Source organism: Saccopteryx leptura, chromosome 3, assembly GCF_036850995.1.
Source record: "Saccopteryx leptura isolate mSacLep1 chromosome 3, mSacLep1_pri_phased_curated, whole genome shotgun sequence".
Lineage (NCBI taxonomy): Eukaryota > Metazoa > Chordata > Mammalia > Chiroptera > Emballonuridae > Saccopteryx > Saccopteryx leptura.
The window spans coordinates 98277297-98301810 of NC_089505.1; the positions used below are offsets into that span (position 1 = coordinate 98277297).

The 24514-nt window shown below is 49.9% G+C and overlaps 1 protein-coding gene across 5 annotated transcripts in view; it reads right to left on the reverse strand.

The window, feature by feature from the left end:
• Positions 1-958: 958 nt before the first annotated feature.
• The window catches only part of ECE1 (endothelin converting enzyme 1), a 114000-nt gene continuing 90444 nt past the window's right edge, over positions 959-24514 (reverse strand). For all 5 annotated transcript variants that reach the window (XM_066375325.1, XM_066375326.1, XM_066375327.1 and 2 more), the window contains 11 exons: positions 21820-21962; positions 20687-20801; positions 18693-18803; positions 17276-17374; positions 16590-16667; positions 14772-14875; positions 11769-11879; positions 11020-11087; positions 10041-10231; positions 4066-4161; positions 959-3400 (listed from right to left, as the gene is read on the reverse strand). In XM_066375325.1, coding sequence (XP_066231422.1) covers positions 3224-3400; positions 4066-4161; positions 10041-10231; positions 11020-11087; positions 11769-11879; positions 14772-14875; positions 16590-16667; positions 17276-17374; positions 18693-18803; positions 20687-20801; positions 21820-21962 — 1293 coding nt within the window. In that variant the 3' untranslated portion in view covers positions 959-3223. The remainder of the gene's footprint in view (positions 3401-4065; positions 4162-10040; positions 10232-11019; positions 11088-11768; positions 11880-14771; positions 14876-16589; positions 16668-17275; positions 17375-18692; positions 18804-20686; positions 20802-21819; positions 21963-24514) is intronic.

Consider the following 24514-nt stretch of genomic DNA (forward strand, 5'->3'; position numbering starts at 1 on the left):
AGGCACTAACACTCCAGTAGTGGAGGGAAGCCCGAGTGAGCTCACCTGATCTGGACTGGAGTCCGGGAGGGCTTCGTAGAGGAGGTAATGCTGAGCTGGGCATTGAAGGATGGGTAAGAGTTTATCAAACAAAAAAGTCAGGGTAGAGGCCCTGGCCGGTTGGCTCAGTGGTAGAGCATTGGCCTGGCGTGCAGAAGTCCCAGGCTTGATTCCCGGCCAGGGCACACAGGAGAAGCGCCAATCTGCTTCTCCACCCCTCCCCCTCTCCTTCCTCTCTGTCTCTCTCTTCCCCTCCCGCAGCCGAGGCTCCACTGGAGCAAAGATGGCCAGGGCGCTGGGGATGGCTCCTCGGCCTCTGCCCCAGGCGCTAGAGTGGCTCTGGTCGCAACAGGGCAATGCCCGAGAGGGGCAGAGTGTCGCCCCCTGGTGGGCGTGCCGGGTGGATCCCGGTCGGGCGCATGCGGGAGTCTGTCTAACTGTCTCTCCCCGTTTCCGGCTTCAGAAAAATACAGAAAAAAAAAAGTCAGGGTAGAGCAGTGTAAGCAGAGAACAGAACATATGTAAAACCCTGGAGGAGGCATGAGTGTGTGTCAGAGACACTCCTAGACCTTCCTTGAATTTCCGCACTCTGGCCTGCCCTTCCCCAGCACCTGAGGCCTGCAAATCCACTGTGAGCATCCTTTGCTCCAAGATAATGGAAAAATTATTTTTACCAAGAGTCCCCTTGGGCCCTGGTGGTGACACGCATCACTCTCACCAGCAGGGAGTGCTCACACAATCATGTCTTTCATGGAAGAGTGGCCAGGTGGGCACAGGCAGAGCGACCTGTCATTTGTCAGGATCGGAGGCTTCTGTTTTGGGGAGTAGGCACAGCGGGCCCTGACGACACTGTGCGGGGTGCCCTCCCATGGTCCCACAAATGACACACCACCCTGAGAAGACACTCAGTCACACGGCCCTCAGTACAAGTACTTTATTTCAATTACAATAGTGCCACACCAAAACTACAGTAGCACAGAACATGATACAAAAAATAGATTCCCAGCTCCAAAACTCAAGTCTCCTGGGCCTAAGGGGAGGGGTCTCTCTGTTCCTCCCTGTACCCCCCCCCCCCATAGCACACCAGGAAGCAATTAGTGTAGTGCAAACTACATTCCCTCTGGCTACACCCTCAGCCCTAGGGCACGTGCTTCTGGCTGGAGGATCCCAGTCCCTGGTGCCAACAGACACCCTCAAGGACTGTGACCTAGGGGAAGGCTGAAGGCAGGAGGGCCAGGAGGGTGTCAGGACGGGGAAAGCCTAATCTATGCGGCAAGGTGCGTGTGGCAGACTCTGACTCTAGCTCCTTGTCCGGCTCCCGCCCTGCTTTGCTCTGAAGCGCTCCCAGGAGGCCTGCTGCTTGCAGGGACCAGGGAACCCACTCCCCACACCCTGCCCCAGCCCTGGGGTTGATCTGAGGCGGGTGAGGCAGTGGCTGAGCTGTCGCTGCCATTGGACAAGGAGGATCTTGCTTAGTGGGCAGGGCAAGTCAAGGGCCTGGGCAGGTGGGGCCCGGCCAGGCTGCCTAGGCTGCCGATATGGAAAACCGTGTTGGGCACTGGCTGCTCCTGCCACGTCACAGGTGCCTGCTTCCCCAGAGGGCCAGAATGGGGCTCCAATTAGCACCACCTGGGGGAACTTCTGCACTGTGGCCTGGAGGAAAGGACGGCATTCCTGGTCCGGACACCACAGGGCAGGCTGAAGGCTGGGGGAACTCTCCCGCTGCTGAGAGCATTTCCCAAGGAGAGGAGCCATCTAGCTAAAGGAATTGTCTTGATTCAAGCCCAGCTCCATCCCTGAGGGTGGGTGGAGCCAGGGCAAGTGCAGGAGTTTCTGACTTTTGACCTCAGGGGCACTGGCCTGTAGGCCAGGGCTTCTGCGCTGGTGTGAGAGGCAGTTGTGGGCATTGGGAGTAGGGGGCATGGCCTTATGTTCCAGACAGGACACTTAGGGGCTTCACTGAGGTGGCCAGGGGGCTCTGGGGGACAGGGCTGCCTCCCTCAGATAAGGCACTAGAGAAGAGAGGGCAAGGACTGCTGGATCCTGGGAGCCAGGCCCTGGCCGGGGGGTGGAGGGCAGAGCTCAGAGGAAGGACCAGGGACCTCTGAGACCTATTCTCTCTTTTTCCTCCTCTGGGGAAGAGGGCTGGCAAAGTGAACTCTGAAGTGGATAGGGCAGAAGTTGCTGCAGAGGTGACGGGCCCCCCAGGATAGACAGAGGAGCGGCCAAAAGAGGAGGGAAGAGAGTCCAGGAGAGTATATCTGATGGGGGCATGTCAGCCTCACAAAGCTCCGGTGGTCTAGATCCAGGGTGCCTGGGCACCCAGACTGGGTTTGAGGGCCCTGACCTGGCCTCCTGTTGCTACAGCTATCAGTCTCCTGCTGCGGCTTTGGGGATCAGACCTTCCTTGCTGGGTTCCCACTGCTGGACTCTGGGAACAGAGGCAGGTTCACTCAGAAGGGTGGTGCCAATGAGCTGGGCCTCCCTCTGCCTGGCCTCCGCACCTTTCCTCTGCACCGGGGGATGGAAGCTGAGATCGGGTATTCCAAGGGCTGAAGCCGCCCTCTGGGGACCTGCTCAATGGCCCGGGGGTCGCTGCCTCAGCTCAACCTTGCAGTGAGCGAGGAAAAGAGACGGGTAAGTCAGTGGAACTTCCCATGTCCACAGGTTATTTAGAAAAACAGAACATAATAAATATACTAAGCCTTTCCTTTAAAAAAAAAAAAGTGTTTTCAATGTATTATTTCCCTGAAGATTTCCAGTGTATTCCACAATGTTTAAAAAATAGTTTCCCCAAAAATATATATTTAAAGCATTTGACACAGTGGCATTTGTGGTGATTCTGGCACTGGATGTAGGTGTGGGACTGTATCCACTGCCCTTGTTGGCGTGGGGCCCAGGCCTGGAGCAACCAGCCTGAGACCCAAATGCCCTTCAGAGTTGACGCGCGCGTGCCTGGGACAGCAGGGTCTTTGCAGGGGATCAAATCTCGGATTATGCTGAGAACCCACATCGCAGGCTCAGTTCCGGCTGAAAATCCTCCAGTGTGGGGTAGGGGCCTGGGTGTCCGGGGGCTGGGCGACACCCTGGGCACTGGATGGAGGGAGCAGCCTGTTGGCTCCACCCTCAGGGCTCGTTCTCGGTCCCTCCCCCTTCTCCGTCTTGGCTCTCGGTGCTCTGCCCCTCACCAGACTTCACACTTGTGATGTGGGTTCATAGGCGAGCCCGGTGGGCAGTGGAAGTGTTCCGAGAACTCCTTCGAGTTGGAGACAGAACCGATGACCCGGAAGCGGGAGGGGCTGTGGGGGTCGGTGATGAGGCCCTCATGGGTGCTCTCAGGCGTGCGGACGGAGCACCAGACCTTGGTGAGGGTGACAAGGGAGAGGCCGATGTCACTGTGGGGTCCTGAGGTGGCCAGACTGGCCCCGTGCACCACAGGAGAGGAGTGAGCCCCCCCACCTGGTTCTAAGACCCCCCCAGGAGTCAGGAGGGCCTGCTAAGTGGGTAGGAGAGAAACAGTGGGCTGGTATGCTGTCTCCAGTTGGGTTCCTGCAGCTGGAGCGGCATCTCCCTGTCCAGGCCTCTGTGCTAGATTTCATCTGAACACAGGATCCGGTCCCCAAACCACTCTGAAAATCTCGGATTGAGTCCACATCACTCACTTCCTGGGCAGGACCACTGTCTAATGGTCCGGTAGCACCAAGTGCCAAGAGAAGGCTATATGCTGAATGCCATCTCAAAGTACACCCTGGATATTGAGTTTAAGAAACTTCTAGAAGCCCAGAACCAGAAGGCCCGTTAGTGATCACCTTGTCCTCTCAACTACCTGATACAGTAATCTTTAACAGCACTCTAGGTCCTTCCTCGACTCTAATGACAGGAAGCGCACCCTCTCACAGGGTCCTCCCCCTTGCACAGTGAGCTAGAGGCTCTCAGCTGAGGGGAACGTGCCTTTGGCTCTCAAAGCTCCTGGAACACCAAGACACCAGAATGGGCCTGAGTTTGGCTTTTTCCTATCGCACTCACCTGCGCAAACCCCAGGAAGAAGAGCTGGTTGTTGGTGAGACCCAGGGTGGGCAAGGTCTGCTCGGCTCCGTTCTTCTTCACCCAGTTCTGGTAGGCCTGGGGGCAGAGAACACAGAGCTCAGGGCTCCCATGGCACAAGAGCGGGCCAGGTGGTGACGGAGGGGCTAGTGTGGGAGATCTCGGGATGTTCTACCCTGTAGAGATGGTTTCTGGGGTTTGGGCCTCAGCTCCAATGGCCCAGCTCAGCACAGAGAAGCCATCTTCTCTGCTTCCTCTCATTCCAAACACAAGCACATTCAACCCTATGGCTCTGAGTACCATCCACATGCCGATGGCTCTCAAGTGCATGCTTTGTATACTCAACAATCCCAGCCGGACCTCCAAGATGCATCTCCAACCCAACAGCACAGACAGAATGAAAGACACACACACATACACACACACACACACACACACACACACACACACTCCCCATCACAGTAAATGGCACCTAGGTACTGAGGCACAAACCCCAGAATTCCTCTTTCTCTCCTCCCTTCCTCCCACCCTCCTTCCCTCCCTCTGTCTTTTCCTTCCTAATTTTTCCACTGATTTGAAAGAGAGAAGAAGAGGAGGGAGAGCAAGAGAGAGGACAAGGGAGAGAGAGAAGCATCCAGTCATTGTTTCACTCATTGATTGCTTCTTGTATGTGCCCTGACAGGGGGTCAGATCCACAATCTCTGTCGCTCCAGGTCGACGCTTTATTCACTGAGCCCCCCAGGCCAGGGCCCTCTGACTCTTTATTTATTAAAAAAAAACTTTTTAAATTTATTTATTAATTTTTAGATTAGAAACCTACTCAGAGCCATAGGGTTGAATGTGCTCAGGTTTAGATTAGATTTAGAGAGAAAGAGAGAGAAGAAAGAAGAGAGAAAGAGGGAGAAACATCGATTTGTTGTTCCACCCACTTACGCATTCACTGGTTGATTCTTATATGTGCCCCGACGACAGATGGAACCTGCAACCTTGGCACGTTGGAACGGCATTCTAACCAACTGAGCTCCCCAGGCAGGGTCTCTGATTCCTCTCTTCCAGTAAGAGCAAACAGCCCAAATCTGACTACTTCTCACACTTCCCATGGCTCCATCATCCCATTTCCTTCCTGCCTGGACAACCTCAGAACACCTCTCTAACTAGTCTGCTTGACTCAGACCGGTCCAATTCCTATTCCAACATAGCAACTTAAGTCATCCTCATAAAGCAGGGGTTGGCAGACTTTTTCTGCAAAGGGCCAGAGAGTAAATATTTTCAGCTTTGGAGGCTAACCAGTCTGTTTCCACCACTCAGTTCTGCCGCGGTATTGTGAAAGCAGCTACAGACAACATCGAAATGCACGGGCCTGGCTGCACCCCCCCACAAGTTTTATTTACAAAAACCGGCTGAGGGCTGGATTTGGCCGGCAGGCTGTAGGTTTGCTGACTCCTGTTTTAAAGGATAAATTGGACCATGCCATTGCTTTATTCAGAGGCGGATTAAGGTTGGTTGAGGCCCTGGGCACAGAAGAAAATACTGGGCCCCTTACATTAGAAAAAAGTGTCAAGTTGGGGTTTTGTAGGGCCCTTCAGAAGGGGGGGCCCAGGGCATGCACCCAGTGAGCCTGCATCTGGCTTTATTTAAAAACCCTGTAGCATACTCAGAAATCAGAGGCATTTTTATATACCAACAATGAACAGTCAGAAAGAGAAATTAAGGAAACAATCCCCTTCACAATTACAACCAAAAAAATAAAGTACCTAGGAGTAAACTTAACCAAGAAGACTAAAGACTTGTACTCAGAAAATTACAAAGCATTGATAAAAGAAATCAGGGAAGATACAAACAAGTGGAAGCATATACCGTGCTCATGGTTAGGAAGAATAAACATCATTAAAATGTCTACATTACCCAAAGCAATCTATAAATTCAATGCAATACCAATTAAAATACCAATGACATACTTCAAAGATATAGACCACATATTCCAAAAATTTATATGGAATAAAAAAGAACATGAATAGCCTCAGCAATCTTAAAAAAGAAGAATAAAGTGGGAGGTATCACACTTCCTGATATCAAGTTATACTACAAGGCCATTGTACTCAAAACAGCCTGGTACTGGCATAAGAACAGGCATATAGATCAACGGAACAGAACAGAGAACCCAGAAATAAACCCACAGTTCTATGGACAACTGATATTTGACAAAGGAGGTAAGGAAATACAATGGAGTAAAGACAGCCTCTTTAACAAATGGTGTTGGGAAAATTGGACAGCTACCTGCAAAAAAATGAAACTAGATCACCAGCTTACACCACTCACAAAAATAAACTCAAAATGGATAAAAGACTTAAATATAGGCCGTGAAACCATAAGCATCTTAGAAGAAAACATAGGCAGTAAGCTCTCCGACATCTCTTGGAGCAATATATTTGCTGATTTATCTCCACGGGGAAGTGAAATAAAAGACAGGATAAACAAATGGGACTATATCAAACTAAAAAGCTTTTGCACAGCTAAAGACAACAAGAACAGAATAAAAAGACAAACTACACAATGGGAGAACATATTTGACAATACGTCTGATAAGGGGTTAATAACCAAAATTTATAAAGAACTTGTAAATCTCAACACCAGGAAGACAAACAATCCAATCCAAAAATGGGCAAAAGAGATGAATAGACACTTCTCCAAAGAGGACATACAGATGGCCAATAGGCATATGAAAAAATGCTCAATATCACTAATCAATAGAGAAATGCAAATTAAAACCACAATGAGATATCACCTCACACTAGCCAGAATGGCGCTGTCAGCCTAACCAGGTGGTGGCACAGTAGATAACACGCCAGGCTGGGACCCTGAGTACCCAGGTTCCAAACCCTGAGGTCATCGGCTTGCGCGTGGGCTCATCCAGCTTGAACTCGGGGTCGCTGGCTTGAGTGTGGGATCATAGACATGACCCCAAGGTCACTGGCTTGAACAAGGGGTCATCAACAAAACAACACAGAATAAGTGCTGGCGAGGATGTGGAGAAAAGGGAACCCTCCTGCACTGCTGGTGGGAATGCAGACTGGTGCAGCCACTGTGGAAAACAGTATGGAGATTCCTCAAAAAACTGAAAATCAAACTGCCTTTTGACCCAGCTATCCCACTTTTAGGAATATACCCCAAGGACACCATAGAACGGCTCCAAAAGGAGAAATGCACCCCCATGTTTGTGGCAGCATTGTTCACAATAGTGAAGATCTGGAAACAGCCCAAGTGTCCGTCAGAGGACGAGTGGATTAAAAAGCTTTGGTATATATATACTATGGAATACTACTCAGCCATAAGAAATGATGACATCGGATCATTTACAATAACATGGATGGACCTTGATAACATTATACAGAGTGAAATAAGTAAATCAGAAAAAAACTAAGAACTATATGAATCCATACATAGAAGGGACATAAAAATGAGACTCAGAGACATGAACAAGAATGTGATGGAGCCTGACCTGTGGTGGCACAGTGGATAAAGCGTCAACCTGGAAACACTGAGGTTGCCGGTTTGAAACCCTGGGCTTACCTGGTCAAGGCACATATGGGAATTGATACTTCCTGCTCCTCCCCCCCCCCTTCTCTCTCTCTCTCTCTCCTCTCTATAATGAATAAATAAAATCTTAAAAAAAAAAAAAAAAAAGAATGTGATGGCAACAGAGGTGGGGGTGGGGAGAGGGGGGATGGGGCGAAGAAGGAGAGAGGGGTTGGGGGAGGGGAGGGACACAAAGAAAACCAGATAGAAGGTGACAGAAGATGATTTAACTTTGGGGGAGGGGTATACAACACAATCAAATGTCAAAATAATCTAGAGATGTTTTCTCTCAACATATGTACCCTGATTTATCAATGTCACTGCATTAAATTTAATAAATAAATAAAAAAAAACAACCCTGCAGCAGCCTAACTAGGTGGTGGCACAGTAGATAACACGTCAGGCTGGGACCCTGAGTACCCAGGTTCCAAACCCTGAGGTCACCGGCTTGCGTGTGGGCTCATCCAGCTTGAGCTCGGGGTCACTGGCTTGAGTGTGGGATCATAGACATGACCCCAAGGTCACTGGCTTGAACAAGGGGTCACTGGCTCTGCTGTAGCCCCCCGGTCAAGGCACATATGAGAAGACAATCAACGAACAACGCAAGTCCTGCAACCACGAGATGATGTTTCTTATCTTTCTCCCTTCCTGTCTCTTTCTCACTTAAAAAAAATAAAAATAAACAGCCTGACCTGTGGTGGCGCAGTGGATAAAGCGTCGACCTGGAAATGCTGAGGTCACCGGTTCAAAACCCTGGGCTTGCCTGGTTAAGGCACAGAGTTGATGCTTCCAGCTCTCCCTCCTTCTCTCTCTCTGTCTCTCTCTTCTCTGTCTCTCTCTCTCCCTTTCTCTCCCCTCTCTAAAAATGAATAAAAAAAATTTCTTAAAAAAAAAATTAAAAATAAACAAACAAAAAACCAAAACTTGGCAGTGACTCCCACTGGAACCAGAATAAAACCCAAGCTCCTTGCTCTGGGTTCCGCCACTCCCCCCAACATCACCTCCCCAACCCAGCCCTGCTCTCCTCCACTCTGCCACGTCCTTCTTCCTGCCCTTGAACTTGCCAGGTGCATGTGTCCATCTCGTGGCCCCTGCACTGACTCTTCTTTCCCACCTTTTCCTGCCTCTTCCTCATCATTTTGTTCTCAGCTCAAATAACCCTTCCAGAAAGCTGCCCCCTCTTCCCTCCCCCACTAAATTATCTTATTTGTTTCAGTGTGCATGGCCTTCCTGTCCCCTCCCTGCCTTACTACAATTGTGACTTTGAGAGTGGGACCCCTGTCTGTCGTAACCACAGAAACTCCAGTGTCCAAACGACGCATGGTGGGTGGGTTCGCAATACATGTTCATTGGCCAGTGAGCCTCACACAAGTTACCGAAGGTCTCTGGGCTCCATGTCCTCAACTGCCCTCACTGTGACGTGCTGGGGGCACGGAGCGCAGAGCCCAGCACATGACGAGGCCTCATAAATGGCACGGCTTTGTCATTCTGCCCTTCCTACCGAGGTGAGGAGGAAGCTCTGTGTTGCTCTGATGGGCACCTCACCCTTTTCTCTCGTGGCTTCTGTTATCACTCCCACCCAACTCAGCTACTGTTTTTCTTTTTAAAAAGATTTTACTTATTGACTTTAGAGAGAGGATAGAGAGAGAAAGGAGGGGGAGGAGCAGGAAGCATCAACTTGTGGTTGCTTCTCTTATGTGCCCTGACCAGGCAAGCCTGGGGTTTTGAACTGGCAACCTCAGCGTTTCAGGTCAGTGCTCTATCCACTGCGCCACCACAGGTCAGGCAGCTACCATTTCTGAGTGTCAGTCTGGTTCAGGCCCTGTGCCCCAGCTGTCACATGTCATACACCCCAGTGATGCAGGAATCAGGGACTCAGCCAAGCATGCTGAGGCTCAAGGAAGCCAGGTGACTTACTCCGGAACCAGGACTCAACCTGGAACTGGCTCCATGACTAGTGTCCCTGTCTTCCCCTTCTGGGCCCACTGCTGCCCGAATCAGTGGTGGCTTCCCCCGCACAGGGAAGAACAGGCAGGACTTCCAGTGGGTCCAACCCAAGCTCTTTCCTGTGTCTCTGGCAGGCTGGCCTCAAGAGCAGCAAGCCTGTGTGCTGAGCTCTGTGTCAAGCGTTGTCACAGACACCCTCTCAATTCGTCCTCACTACACCTGGTTCACAGGTGAGGACACTGAAGCTCACAGAGCGGCTGCCACCTGCCCGACTGTCTATAATGTCCCAGACCTGAGCCCGGACTGTGTGTGGGGGCTCACCCGATAGGCTGTCCGTAATGGCCCAGACCTGGGCCCGGACTGTGTGTGGGGGCTACCTGACAGGCTGTCCATAATGGCCCAGACCTGGGCCCGGACTGTGTGTGGGGGCTTACCCGATAGGCTGCCTTGAGGCCCCCATTGTCGGCGATGTTCTCCCCGAGGGTGTGCCGGCCGTTCACCGGCTCCCCGTTCACGCTGTAGTTGCCGTACTGCTCCACCATGCACTCCGTCTGCCGCTTGAAGGCCTCCACGGACGAGTTCTTCCACCAGGGCCGGAGGTTCCCATCCTTGTCATACTCCCGTCCTGCAGTGTCACAGGGAAGCATCAAATCAAGGGGAAGAGGCAGATGGAGCCTGTTGCTGCTGCTGGGGCACCCCTCCTCCGGTAAGAAATGGAGGCATCCATCTACACCCATGACCACCCCACGCTGGAGAGACGGTGCCACTGAGTACTAACGGGCGGGATGAATTAGCCAGTCTGGGTGGTGGTGAGGACACGCAGGAATATGATCCAAGCAAAGGACCAGCATGTGTCAAGTTTCAGTGGTCAAGGCTGCTAAGAACCTCTGACCCTGAGCCCGAGAGGGGTAAATGGAGCTGGTGGCATTAGAGTCACAGCCTCTGAGGTCCAGCCTCCTTCTTGGCTTTGGGGTCCACAAGGCAAGAGGCAATAGGGAGGATACTGAATGTTCGCTGCTGAGGAGGGGAATGCCCTCAACTCCTGTGACTGTGGTCAGACCAGAGGAGTCTCTGGAGTAGTGAGCAGGGGTATGTTCCCACTTAGTACCCACCCCCGAGGACTGGACCCCTTCCTGGAGCAGGGTGCTCCACAGTGTATCTGACATAGTCCTCACAGTCACCAGACGAGGCTGGGATCACCATGCCCATTTTATAGACAAGGAAACAGAGGCTTGGAGAAATGATGGGACTTGCTGAAGTTCACACCATCAGCGGGAGGCAGAGGCAGGATTTGAACCCAGATCCTTCTGTCTTAAGGTAAAGACCCTGAGATGTGAAAGAAGCTAAAGCAGAGTCAGGGGGGGCCAGGAAGCTGGTGGGCCCCACCTGAAGGGAACCCTAAGGAGCCCATACCTTGATCATCAAAAGCATGAGTCAGCTCATGGCCCACGACAACGCCGATGCCACCAAAATTTAAGGCACTGGAGAGGAGGACACGAAGGTAAGCGTGATGCCATAAGGGGAGGGATCATCACTTCCCAGGGCTGGACACATGACACAGAGCAGAGCTCCAGAGCACCCTGTGGGGACATGGCTGCAGCCTGAGCCTGAAGCCAGTCATTAGCGGGTAGGTAAGCCGGCTGTGGTCAGCCTGTGCCCACTAAATGCCAGGCACTGTGCTGCATGCTCCACAGAACTGCACTCTTCTCTTTGGTCATCTCAAAAGAGTTAGGCATGAGTGACCGACTCTATCAACGAGCAAAACAAGGCTTGGAATGGTACAATCACTGTCCAAGGGCCACCCGGTCAGTAAAGCGAGGCCCATGTGGGTTTCCTTTCTGAGACAGCGCCCTCACCCTTCCCAACTCCCCAGCTGTGACTGTTCTAAAACACCATGAGAGGTGCATTCCCCCACACCAGGCTCCTCCACACCTTTCCCCCAGGTTCCCTCTGTGCAGGGGCTTCTAGAATTGGGAGACGCTGGAGAGAAGAACAGGGGAGTAAGGATATTCTCTCTGCGACTTCTCTGAATGTCCGTGGGGCAGACGGTGCTCAGTGAGACTGGCTGAATCGTGTTGTCAGCTGTGGGCCACAGGGCTGGGCCGGGGGTCCGCTGAGGGGTGGGGGAAGGAGACAGCACAGGAACACCAGAAGCATCGTACTTGGGTGAAGAGCGGGTGTAGAACGGGGCCTGCAGGATTCCGGCCGGAAATACAATCTCGTTCTTGGTGGGCGAGTAGTAAGCATTCACCATGGGGGGAGTCATGCTCCACCTGCAAGCAACATGCACATGAACAAACAGGACAGCTTGGGGGAGGGAGGGTGGGGACAGCCCACTGGGAGGGTGTCAAGTGCCTTAAAGACATGGATTCCCCTTGACCCCAGGCCCAAGTGCACACCAGTAAAGGGACATCCACAGCAACACTGTTTTTGAGAGGGGCAACTGGGAAACACCTAAATGTCTTATATTAACTAAGGGACCGGTTAAACCTGATGTCACACCACACAACCGAACACCAAAGCTCTTACAGAGAGCCCGGTGGACTATTATACAGTATCACTGTCTCAGCTCACATTGTATCTATCCATCAGCAGTTTTCAAAACATGGTCTGTGGATTCCTGGTGGGCGGGGGTGCAGTTCAGTTCCTTTTCAGGGGTCTGTGAGGTCAAACTATTTTCATAATAACATTAAGACGTTTTTGTCTTTTCCACTGTGTTGACATTTACACCAATAGCTTAAAAATAAAAGCCATTTTCATTGAAGAACATCCTTGATGATGCAGCGTACCCATTCATTTCATTAAAGCTAGACGCTTGCGCATAAGACCTTCAATACCGTGTGACCACACAGGAAGTCCGCCGCGGTGCCTCTGTTTTTTTCCCCAGAACACTACCTGTACGTGACAGGATGGCAGACAAAATGGGACATTTCAGATGTGGGTCTTGGGCAGACATTTTCTTGAAAATGAATAAAAAAATGAGCTCGTCACCTCAAGGAAAAAAACTGACACCATTTATCACCAATGATACAAATTCAAGGTTTCAAAAAAAAAAAAAAAAAGATGTTTCAAGCAAAAATCAAAATTCTGAAAAACTTGTATCAGTCACCGCAACTCTCAGCTTCCAATACGTAAAGACTTTTCTCAGGAGGTCAATGGTGATGTTTACAGATGTGGCTTCTCTATGATGTATAATGGAAGTGAGCAGGACGGGTGGATTTTAGTGTAACAGAGTATGAAAAGTTCATGGGTACAGTTTCCAATTCCACAGTGCAAGCAGCCTTTAAGAAACTACCACTAATTGAGTTTTGGTTTAATATCGATAAAGAAGGTGCACTAGTATCAGAAAAGACTATTAAAAGACTCCCCCTTTTCCAGCTACACGGCTCTGTCAGACTACACTTTCTTTATATATTTCAAAATAATACACTGCAATAAACTGTGACACAGCATTACAGCGTATGAATGAATAGGCTGTGTGCAATAAAGAGGCAGAATCCAGCTGTCTCCAAGTAAGCCAGACGTTAAAGAGATTTGCAAAAGGTAAAACAATCTTTTTTTCCTCGTTAGACCGACAAAATAGTTCTTTTTCATAAACTATGTATAAAAATTGATAATAAACTTCATTAAAAAAAGCTCTCTAGGTCCCATCATTTTTCAAGTGGAGAAGGACCCGGACGGTACATAGTATTGACACATCTGGGCCCTGGAAGATTTTTCTGGTGTGTAGGGGAGGGGCCCGAGAAGAGTGGAGCAGGACAGAACGACCATCTCTCTTAAGAGCCCAGAAAGCCACTCTGTCTCCGCCAGGTGAGCCCCACAGAGATGTGTGAAGGGGTGCCTGCAGCCATGAAACGATGCTGAGAACCTGAAAATACCATACGGGGTGGGGCAAAGGTAGGTTTACAGTTGTTAAGTACGCGAAACATAGAGTTTATTCTTGTATTATTATTTATTAATTATTTTTCATACAAACAACTGTAAACCTACTTTTGTCCCAACCTGTATTTATACGTAGTAATCACGAATACACATCAATGGGTAGGAGATAACATTTAAGTGAAAATTTTTAACCTGATTAAAAGACCAGGTAAATTCACAAACGATGGCAGTCCCTGTGCCATATTCTGGAGATAAACGATGGCTTTCTTGTGCATTTTAGGGGTGGGTACCCTGGTTGTAGAAGGGAAACTTAAGAGGAAACAAAGATGTTCAAACCCCTGTTGTCCACGAGGGGGCACCAGAGGCAAAGAGAAGTTGCTTTCTCCTTTTGGTAAGATTTAGTCTGCAAAATGTTTTAGGCAGAGGGAATTTAGTCTGAGAACTAGTATTGGGATGACTACATCTGAGTTATTTGAGGAGACTTAAAAAAACAACGGATACCAGGTCTCACTCCAAATTATTTTGATTTAAGGTCTGGGGGACAGGCCAGAAAGCTGTCTTTTAAAAACATACCCCAGAGACTCCTGATGTGCAGTGAGGTTTGGGAATCCCAGCTGTCAGGGGCCTGAACAGAATGCTCTCCAGGCATCTGTGGGGGGACGGCCCTGAGAACCCACCCCTCCCGTTAGTGAGGAATTGGAGGAAACCAGCCCTAGCTAAGGGCCTCCTCTGTGTGACACTCCCCAGAGGTTCTCGCACACCTGCCTGTCACACCAGCTCCGAGGGCTTAAGTGGAAGAGCTGGGACATGATGCCAATCACTCTGCCAACAGCCCGGCACTGGGGGCACACAGTTGACTTATCTCGGCTCCGGCCTGAGCAACACTTCCTTGACCCCTGAGTTCTTTTTTTTTTTTTTTTTTTTTTTTCTTAAATTTTTTTTTAAATTCATTTTAGAGAGGAGAGAGAGAGAGAGAGAGAGAGAGAGAGAGAGAGAGAGAGGAGGGAGACAGGGGGGAGGAGCAGGAAGTATCAACTCCCATATGTGCCTTGACTAGGCAAGCCCAGGGTTTCGAACCGGCGACCTCAGCATTTCCAGGTCGATGCTTTATCCACTGCGCCACCACAGGTCAGGCAACCCCTGAGTTCTTCATCTGAGAAGTGGGACGACGGCACGGTTATATCTGCACACGGTACGTGCGCCACAAAGGCGAGTTCAGCCCGGAGCCCCCCACCCCACCCTGTGCCGGGAGCCAGCACCTTCCCGGCGAGGCCCGGACTCACTGGTCTCTGTTGGGAGCCTTCCTGAGCTGGTCGGCAGTGACCCTCCACGAGAAGTTGAAAAAGCGCATGGCGTTCTCGAAGTAGAGGTCCGGGACTGCCATATACTGGACGAGAGAGCAGTCATGGTCAGAGCACGCCCACGTAGAAGTACCCCAGATACTTGAACCCAAGCCCTTTTTTCAGAAACTGAGGGGCCACGAGGTTAAGGAACTGTGCAGCATGGAGGCTAGCACAAGGAGCTCGGGGCTGCAGGCTTGGGCTCTTCCCTCGGCCCTCACCCTGCTGGGGACTGGCACCCTCTCCCAGTCAAGGGCACAGGGGGCTCCCCCCATTGCTGGCAACCCCCAGCACGTTCACAGGCCCTGTGGCAGTGCACAGGCCCCAGGCAGAAGGTCTCTTCGGTGTTGCGGTGATGGACATGTTCCATGTCTGTGTTGTTCAAAATACTGGCCACATGTGGCTGAGCATTTCAAATGTGGCCAGTGGGACTTTTACATTTCACTTCATTTTAATTAGTTAGCCAGCTATGGCCAGTAACCACCATACTGGACAGCACAGATCTCATCCAGCAAGCCAGGGCTGTCTCAGAAACGTCAGGGGACAGGCATTACTGAGCATCTTCCTCACCCCTCCGCCCGGCCTCTCCGCTCTTTTCGGGTGCGAGGTCCTTCCTTGGGTCCTCCTCCCAAGAGCATTCTGGCTTCATGGCAGGGCTCTAGGAAATGCTGGGCCTTGGTGGCCAGTGCTCTAGGCCCATTGGCTGTTTACAGGAGCCCCTGGTTTTCATGACACTCCCGAGCATCTTAAATGACTCACAAGGAAAAAGGCTGCAGAATGAGCCTCACGTTCTCAGAAGTGACTTTAACCCTTTGAGTAGTAAGAAATTCATGTATGTCCTCGTGCTCCCTGACCATCCAGAGTACACATTTTAAAAATGTATAAGGCAACATTAAAAAAAGGCAAATGTATGTTCTTCTTGCTTCCATAAATTGGTTATCAAACATGATTTTAAGTCAATAAAACTGGAACTGGAACTAACTTCATCTTTTGAAAAAAAAACCTCACTCCTGGGGGTCAGCAAGCATAAAAAAAACTCGCTACTCAAAGGGTTAATATTCTTAGGTTTGAAATATAATCGTGACAAGAGGTGATTATACTTGAATTTATACATTTCAACCAGAAAAAGGTATAAAAATTTACCTTTCAGGAGAAGCACAATCCATTTAAAGGAGCAATTTGCCGAGTGAAAGTTCTAACTACTCAGCATACATCAACTACCTTTGCTGCCGAAACAAAGGTTCAATATGCACTTGACTAGATTTATGCTTCCTTTTTCCCATTAGCATTTCAAGGGCCAAACCAGGGGTCCAGGTTTCCCCAGGAAGGTGGGGAGGACCCTGGGACAGGAGGTAACTCGGGCTGGGAAGGAGGAGGTGATATGAGGAGCTCCATGCTGTCCTCTGCCCACTGACGTTTTAGAGGCACCAATGCTCTCTGCACCTGTTAGGGTCCATTCCCCCCACTGTTTCCCACTCATTGAATGTAACTGACCACCTCCAGTGGGGGCATGTGGCATTGTCCTGGAACTGACTGCTGGTGGCTCCAGGGAGGCAGGGGCCTCTCGCTGGCTCAGGAGATGAAGGAGCCGGCGACAGCTTCCTCATGCCTGATCCGTCCCACAGCACATCCTCTCAAGATGTCTTGACAATCCTGGTGCCTCCAGGGTCCCATCCAGACCCAGCCTGCTACTGCCCTTTCCCAAATGGTGACCCCCAGGGATATTTGGGAATGCAAGGAGGCGGGGTGGGAATCACTTACGTCGTTGAACACTTTGTCAAGTTCCTTGGGGTCCATGATAAAGTTGGGGTAGCCTATCATGTTGTAGATTGCGTCTGCCTGGACAGGGGAGACACAGAGGACAGTGAGTGCCCAGCAATACTCTGTGGGCGCTGGGCTGACGGGGCCAGGCTCCTCCTACCCCAGGGCTTTCACATCTCTTTCTGGAAACATTCCTCTCTATCTAAATTCTACTTATCCCCTGGGCATCGCTTAAATGTCACTTCCTACAGGCAGCCTTTCCTGGTCACCACCCCACCAGACCACATCAGATCCTTCAGTCTCCATTAGACATGTCATGTCTTCCTCACCCAGTCAGCTTAGTTTGTTTACTTTTTAAAAAATTTTTATTTTAGAGAGAGAGAGAAAGAAGAACATCCTTCTGTTTCTGCACGTGCCCTGATTGGGGATCAAACTGACAACCTCTGCACTTTGGGTCAATGCTCTAACCATCTAAGCTATCCGGCCATGACATGGTTTGTTTGTTTTCACACAGCCATTAATGCAATCATGTGCTAAAGGCTGTCCCTCCATCCTGCCGGATTGTCCACCCTTTGAAGGGAGAACAGCATCTGGATATCGTCTCTCCTTCATCCACCCTCAATCTGTGGCTGCCACCCGCGTGCAGGAAGCGTCGGTCACGCCCTTCGAGCGCCTGCGAGCCTCACCTTCTCCTTGGCTGACTTGCGTGTGTCCTCATCCATCCACTTCAGCGTGCTCAGGCTCTCTTCAAACGCCTTCTTGATCTCCTGGATTATCTCACTGGCCTGAGGAGACAGGGGTTGAACCTGAAGGTCGGGGCAGTGGACGGGGCCCCAGGCAGGAGGACGAGGCCAGGCCAGAGACTAAGCTCGGGTCTTGGCTCAAAGCTTCAGGCTCCCGGGTGCTGGGCTAAGGGGGCGGGGCACAGTCACGTTCCTCAGCCTGTTCCTCAGAACACTGACATCCCATAAGACAAGACTAGACTTCCATAAACCGGGCTCCATGGTCACATACAGTGAGGGCAAGCTCTGAGAATGCAGGGCAAGTCTCTTTGCTGAGGGACTTTCCAGCGTTTTTAAGGTGCACCACGCAGTGCAATTCTTTTTGGAGAGGCCAGAACATGCAGCCTCTCCCAGACTTACTGGATCGTGGATTTCCATTTTTATGGAACTGGCTTTACAATCTAGAGAACTCGAGTTCTTAGAAGCAGTTTCAGAAATGCTCTAGTCAGGCCGAAGAGGAATGGCCGGCCATTCTCAAGGGCAATGTCACGGGCAGACCTGTCAGCTGAAGATTTGAGACCGGGGAAGGAGGAGTTTCGCATCAGAAAGGGCAGAGGGGCTGATGGCCGACAGGTATCGACTCAGACTCTTCATCAGCCCCTCACAGCAAACTCATCAGCATCCCAGTCCGACGCTCTATCCACTGCACCACCACCTGGTCAGGCAACAGTGAACTCATATAATAGGTCTGAGTCTCCCTTTGCTCACCATTGTCTGCAGATGATGTCTATATAATTAATGTTAATAAAAACTGTAACAACAATATAAGTTACCTTTTACTGAACCCTCATTTTGTGCCAGGTGCTCTTGTGTGCAGCATGTCATTAACCTCCCCCTGTGGGCGACATCCTCCCGCTCCATGTGACAATGTGGTGAGAATACTGTCCCAAGTCACCCAACCAGGAACTGGTAAATCCAGGATCCGATTAGGTGCCTGGTTGTCTATACATGCTTATAGCTATGATGTTCCTCTGCCTATCTAGAACAAACTGTCACTATGGAGTGAGAAGAATGTCACACTCTAGGCCAGCACTGCCCTGCCAACATTATCGCGCTGGGTCCTCCGTGCCCATGGAGGTGGAGATGGCTAGACTGCAGAGAGGGTTAAACGAGAGAATTCACCTAAAAGGCCTGGCACTCAACAACTACTGTGAGTAACTCACACTATTCAAGGCTTTAGAAAACGAGACCTTGGAGTTAAGGCTGGAGCCTGGGCTGGAGAAGGGGAGGCCCAGAGCAGACCAGAGTGCGGGCGGTCCAAGTTCATGAGCAGCTGTCGCTGGCGTGATGTCACAGCCTGTGTCCAAGGGGAGGCACTTACCACGTTCTTGCTGTCCTCCGCGAAGGTCTCTTTCACAAACATGGGCCCTAGGGCGAAGCCCAAGTTGTTTTCCGTGTCACTCACGCAAAACTTCCAGCGAGGAAGACAGGTCTGTTAACATAAGTGGGAGTGGTTTGTGGGTCCCTTCCTCCTTCTCAACCCCTGTTCGTCTGGGTGGTAACATCAGCTGGGACCCCTGCTTATCTTCCAGAACTTCAGGGAGAACATTTCTGACCCAGAAGTTATTTTAGGTATTGGACCAAGGGGCCACAGAACATTCCTCATCATGGCCATCGACTGTTTCCTGAATGCAGGCTCCGTGCACAGCAAGCGCTTCACAGATGGTACCTTGTCAAGCCATCAACATGAGCCTGGGAGGCAGGGACAATGGGTACTTGACAGACAAGGACACTCAGCGCAGAGAAGCCTCTGGTCTAGGGCCCCGCAGTGACCGGAACTCTGCTACGCCTGATTCCACACCCATGCACCCACTCGTACCCTGTCCTACCTCCTGGAGGAGACTCGGTGTCCTGGTGACAAAGAACCTTGGGGATCTACCTTGTCTGCCCCTGAGCAGCAGGAGAACCTTCCCAGAAGGCCAGGATCCCAGCTGCTCACTGAGAGACTTTGAAGCACCCCTTTGCCCTCAGTCTCACCCTCAAGCCCACTAGCTTACAGGCCCCTGTGCGAGCTAAGACAGGCACCCCGGGGGCTTCAGCCTCATAAGGAAGAGACCAGGCTAGTTTTTGTCCCACTTGCTCCCCTACCCAGCAGCCTTCTGTGGACAGTCTGTATGACCCCCAAGTGGAGGCCCTGCTCCCAGAAATCCCTCCTGCTGCCGAGTTCTCTGAATCCTGAACAGCAGGTGGTAAAAACACCCCAGGCTTAGGGCAGCCTGCTTCATAATAACCCTCAATGGAGAACAACCCAAACTCCCATCGACAGGCAGATGGATAAATAAAACATATTTTCATACAACAGCATGCTCACTACTTGGCAACAGAAAGGAATGAGCTATCGATACATACAACACAGACGCATGTCACAGGCTTACGTTGAGCAGAAGAAGCCAGACACAAAAGGGCATTTAGAGCGTGATTCTGTCTACACCCAGCTACACCCACCTGGGGGTGCGGGGTGGGGGGGCTAATGGGAAAGGGGCACAGAAAACATTCTGCTTCGAGGATGCTGAATAAATGGGGTGGTGGTTACATAGGTGATTTCATTTTGTCAAAGATCATTGAACTATGTATTTCATGTATATATTTTACTGCACGTAAATTATATACCTTAGTTAAAAATACTTTCTTCTAAGCAAGAAGAAAGGGAGAAAAAGACACTCTAACCTCTAGTGTAGTAGTCGCCAGCATTCTTTTAAGCTCGCCCACCGTCCCCAGGTGTCCACCTGGATGTCCCCTCTCTCCCCACCCCACCCACCCTTCCCCAGGGCTAAAGCCTCCAGCTGGACCCAGCCTGCACCTGGGCGAGGCTGACTACATAGGAGGTGAGGCCCGGGTGGGGGGCTCCTGGGGGGAGGGCAAGGGAGGGCTCTGGGACCTCTGGAAGAATGTGGGCCACTCAAGTCCGGGGTCTGGGAGGATGGCAGCATCAGCGAACACCTGTGTCACATGTCCATGCGCCAGGTGTTGCTCCAGGAATTTTGTGTTTACGGGGAAGTAGTACAGGGGTCACCTGTGCAAAGGGGGGATGATGATGGAACCCCACCTCACAGGGAATACAAAAGCCCGTGAATTACAAAAGGAATGCATTTATCATCCTCACCATTGAGAAGGAATCAGAAGGGAGACAATAGAGGTGCTACTTTTTGCTGTAAGTTAGCTCAATCCCTAAGACTCTTCTTTAAGATCCTAGAAGCTTCTACCCACCCCACTCCTCCTGGCCCTGGAGGGTCCGTGATCATTCCAGCCCCCAACCCAAGGCCTGGCACAGTCAGTACTCAACACCTGTATGGGAATGCACAGTTCCAGGCTTACCTTCTTGGTCCCATACATGACTTCCATAAACTTCTCGTCGGCATCCTGAAAGCGCTGATCAAGGAAAGTACTTGTCTTCCGCACCAGGTTCCAGATCATGTAGTTGTTCAGCAGGCTGGGGCAAGGGAGATAGGACACGCTCAGGAGTGCCCTGGGCTGGAAGAATCACAGCACTTTCCCCACTGACCACTAGGGGGCGCTGAGACCTAGCAGTCCAATCCCAGGTGCCCTTTTCACACTTGTCTCAGTCTATCTATTGATAGTTCTGCTCTCCAAGCACATGGGCTGTGATTTCTTCAAGGGCAGAGCCTGGGTCTTCTATTGAAAAGCCCTCTGTGCCTAGTGCCATGATCTGTCCACCACAGTGTTCTGTAAGGGCTTCTTGCAAACCTCAAACTGGAACCAACAGGGGGAGGGGTGAGTAAATAATCATACACGTTCCCAAAAGAACAATATGTAGCCCTGAAAAAGTAGGTCTGCAGAGGGTTTGGGCTGGCGTGCAGAAAATGTTTGTGATTAAAGTTCAGGAAAAACCAGACTACACAGCTAGTCACAATGATGAGGGAAGGGAGGGACTGTGAATCCACATCTGTCTCTCACGTGTGTGTCTTCTCTCTCCACATCTTTCCACATATGCACACACACACACACACACACACATCCTGTAAGATCAAGAGTCGTGTTCTGGGTCATTATATTTTTTTCTGTAGTTTTCAAAACTTTCTACAGCAGACCTTTAAAATGTAAAAAAATCATAAATATTAACTAAAAATGTTAGCTAACGTTCACTGAGTTCCCTTCCCCATCAAGGCACTCCATGAAAACACTTCATGTGGATCATCTCACTCAAGTCTCCCAACAACCCTACCTGGGAGGCGCTGTTTATGGGTGCAGAAAACAAACTTAAGGGGAAGAAACGTGCTCAGCGCTACAGAGCTGGCAGGAGGCGGAGCTGGGATTTGAACCTGAGCCCATAACCAGGATGCCCCACTGCCTCTAATACCCAGCCCCAGGGCCCGTTTTGCTGAGTCAGCCTGTCATCGCTCACCTGTCCTGCCTAAGGGGAGGGCAGCAGGGTGTGACCCCGAAGACTGCCTGCGAGAGGCCCGTCCCAGTCCGCCAGGTGTCCTTACCACTTGTCAGAGTTGTTGATGAGGGTGGAGACTTGGCTGAGGTACTCCTTGTCATAGACGACAATGGGCTCAGATTCATTGATCTCCACGGGGTAGAAGATGCTGTTGAGGAAGGGCAGCCAGTTGATGGCAGGTGCCAAGGTCTGGAAGAGAAGAGAACAGCATGACTCAGCATGCAGGTCTCTGACGCATCCTTCTGAAGCTGTCCTTGAGCTCTCATTGTGCCTTCCGTCCTCAGACCGAGCAAAGAGCTGGAAGCTGTCCAACAATGTACCGGGCAGATGTCACACAAAGGCTGGCTGGCTTTTATCAGAGATGCTGTACACACAATTCTTTTTTTAAAAATATATTCATATAATATAATTTTTTTATTGACCTCTCTGTAACATGTCAAAATTCATATGGCTAACTTTCCATATTACAATATTGCTCAATGTGACAAATTCCTAATATATATATATTTTTTGTGAGAGACAGAGAGAGACAAAGAGAGGGATAGATGGGGACAGACAGATAGGAAGGGAGAGATGAGAAGCATCAATTCTTCGTTGCGGCACCTTAATTGTTCATTGATTGCTTTCTCATATGTGCCTTGACCAGGGGCTACAGCAGAGCGAGTGACCCCTTGCTCAAGCCAGCGACCTTGGGCTCAAGCTGGTGAGCCTTGCTCAAACCAGATGATCCCACGCTCAAGCTGGCAACCTCAGGGCTTTGAACCTGGGTCCTCTGCATCCCAGTCCAATGCTCTATCACTGCGCCACCGCCTGGTCAGGCTGACAAAAAATATTTTCATGTAGAATAGCAGCATGTAAATGTTATATTTAGGTGGTAAAATTCAGGTTACAAATATAAGATAAATATCTAATAATATCATATTTCGAGTTTAATGGAAAACATAACAGTGTGACCATCCTGCTTAACATCTTGGTTAAGTACAGAGAAAAATGGGCAGTGGTGTTGAAAAAGTATGTACATAGAATTCTAAGGGGCCAAAACCTGAACTTGACATGGAACTAGGATGGGACAGAGGGGATGTAGCAGCAGTGAGAAGCTACCGTTGATCAAGCCCCTCTTAGTCCAGGTGCCAACTGGTCATCAGGACAAGCCTAGGAGGTAGGTACTATTATTTCCAGTTCACTGATGATGAAACGGAGGCTCAGGCGGGAATTAACAGATATGTGTGTTGAGTCTGGAGCCAGACTGCCTGGGTTCATACTCGAGCTCTCTCACTCACCACCAGCTGTGTAACCCTGAGAAAGATGATGAACCCCTCTGTGCCTCGGGATCTGAAAAGTGGGGACTACCATAGTAACAGAACGCACCTCATGGGGTTCGTGTGAGAATTAAATAAGTTACTACGCCTGTTCAACTCAATACACACTTCTGTAACATTAGCTTCTATCTGATGGGCCTTCTATACAACTGCTAAATTCAAGAACGACAGGACCTAGAAATAACACAACTGAAAATTGGAGGCAGACAACACCAACCTAGACTCAACCAGCCCTACAAACAACACACTCAAACACACAGACATAATGAGAAGACAGAGAAGTGCAATCCAAATGAAACCACAAGAGAAATCTCCAGAAAAAAAACTGAGTGATATGGAAATAACCAAACTGCCGGATGCAGAGTTTAGAATAATGATTGTTAGGATGCTTAGGGATCTTAGAACAACAATGGATGGTCATTATGAACACCTAAATAAAGAGATAGCAAGTATAAAAAAGAACATTGAAATATTAAAAAAGAATCAGTTGGAGGTGACAAATACAATATCAGAAATAAAGACCACAATGGAAGGAATTAAAAGCAGGATGGATGAAGCTGAGAATCGAATAAGCGAGTTGGAGGACAAGATGAACAAAGGCACAAAAGTAGAGCAGAAAAAAGAAAAGAGACTCAAAAAGTCTGAGGAAACTCAGAGAGCTCTGTGACATGAAGAGACATAACAATTCACATCATAGGGGTTCCTGACATAGCTGAAAACTTCCATAAATTGATGCAAGGAAGGGTCTCACAATTCAAGAAGCACAGAGAACTCCATTAAAGAGAAACCCAAAAAGACCTACACCAAGACACATCATAATTAAAATACCAGAGCTAAGCAATAAAGAGAAAATATTAAAAGCTGCTAGAGAAAAGAAGGCTATCACCTACAAAGGAGCCCCCATAAGGATGACATCCGACTTCTCAACAGAAACACTTGAGGCCAGAAGGGAATGGCAAGAAATATTCAAAGTAATGCAGAACAAAAGCCTACAACTAAGACTACTTTATCCAGCAAGGCTATCATTTAAAATTGAAGGAGAAATAAAAAGCTTCCCAGACAAAAAAAACCTCAAGGAATTCATTACAACCAAATCAATGCTGCGGGAAATGTTAAGTGGCCTGTTGTAAACAGATCAAAGTGGGAAAAGAATATAGCAAAAGAGGAATACAGCTTTAAAGAATAATATGGCAATAAACAACTACATATCAATAATAACCTTAAATATAAATGGATTAAATGATCCAATCAAAAGACATAGGGTAGGCCCTGGCCGGTTGGCTCAGCGGTAGAGCGTCGACCTGGCGTGTGGGGGACCCGGGTTCGATTCCCGGCCAGGGCACGTAGGAGAGGCGCCCATTTGCTTCTCCACCCCGCCCCCTTCCTTCCTCTCTGTCTCTCTCTTCCCCTCCCACAAGCCAA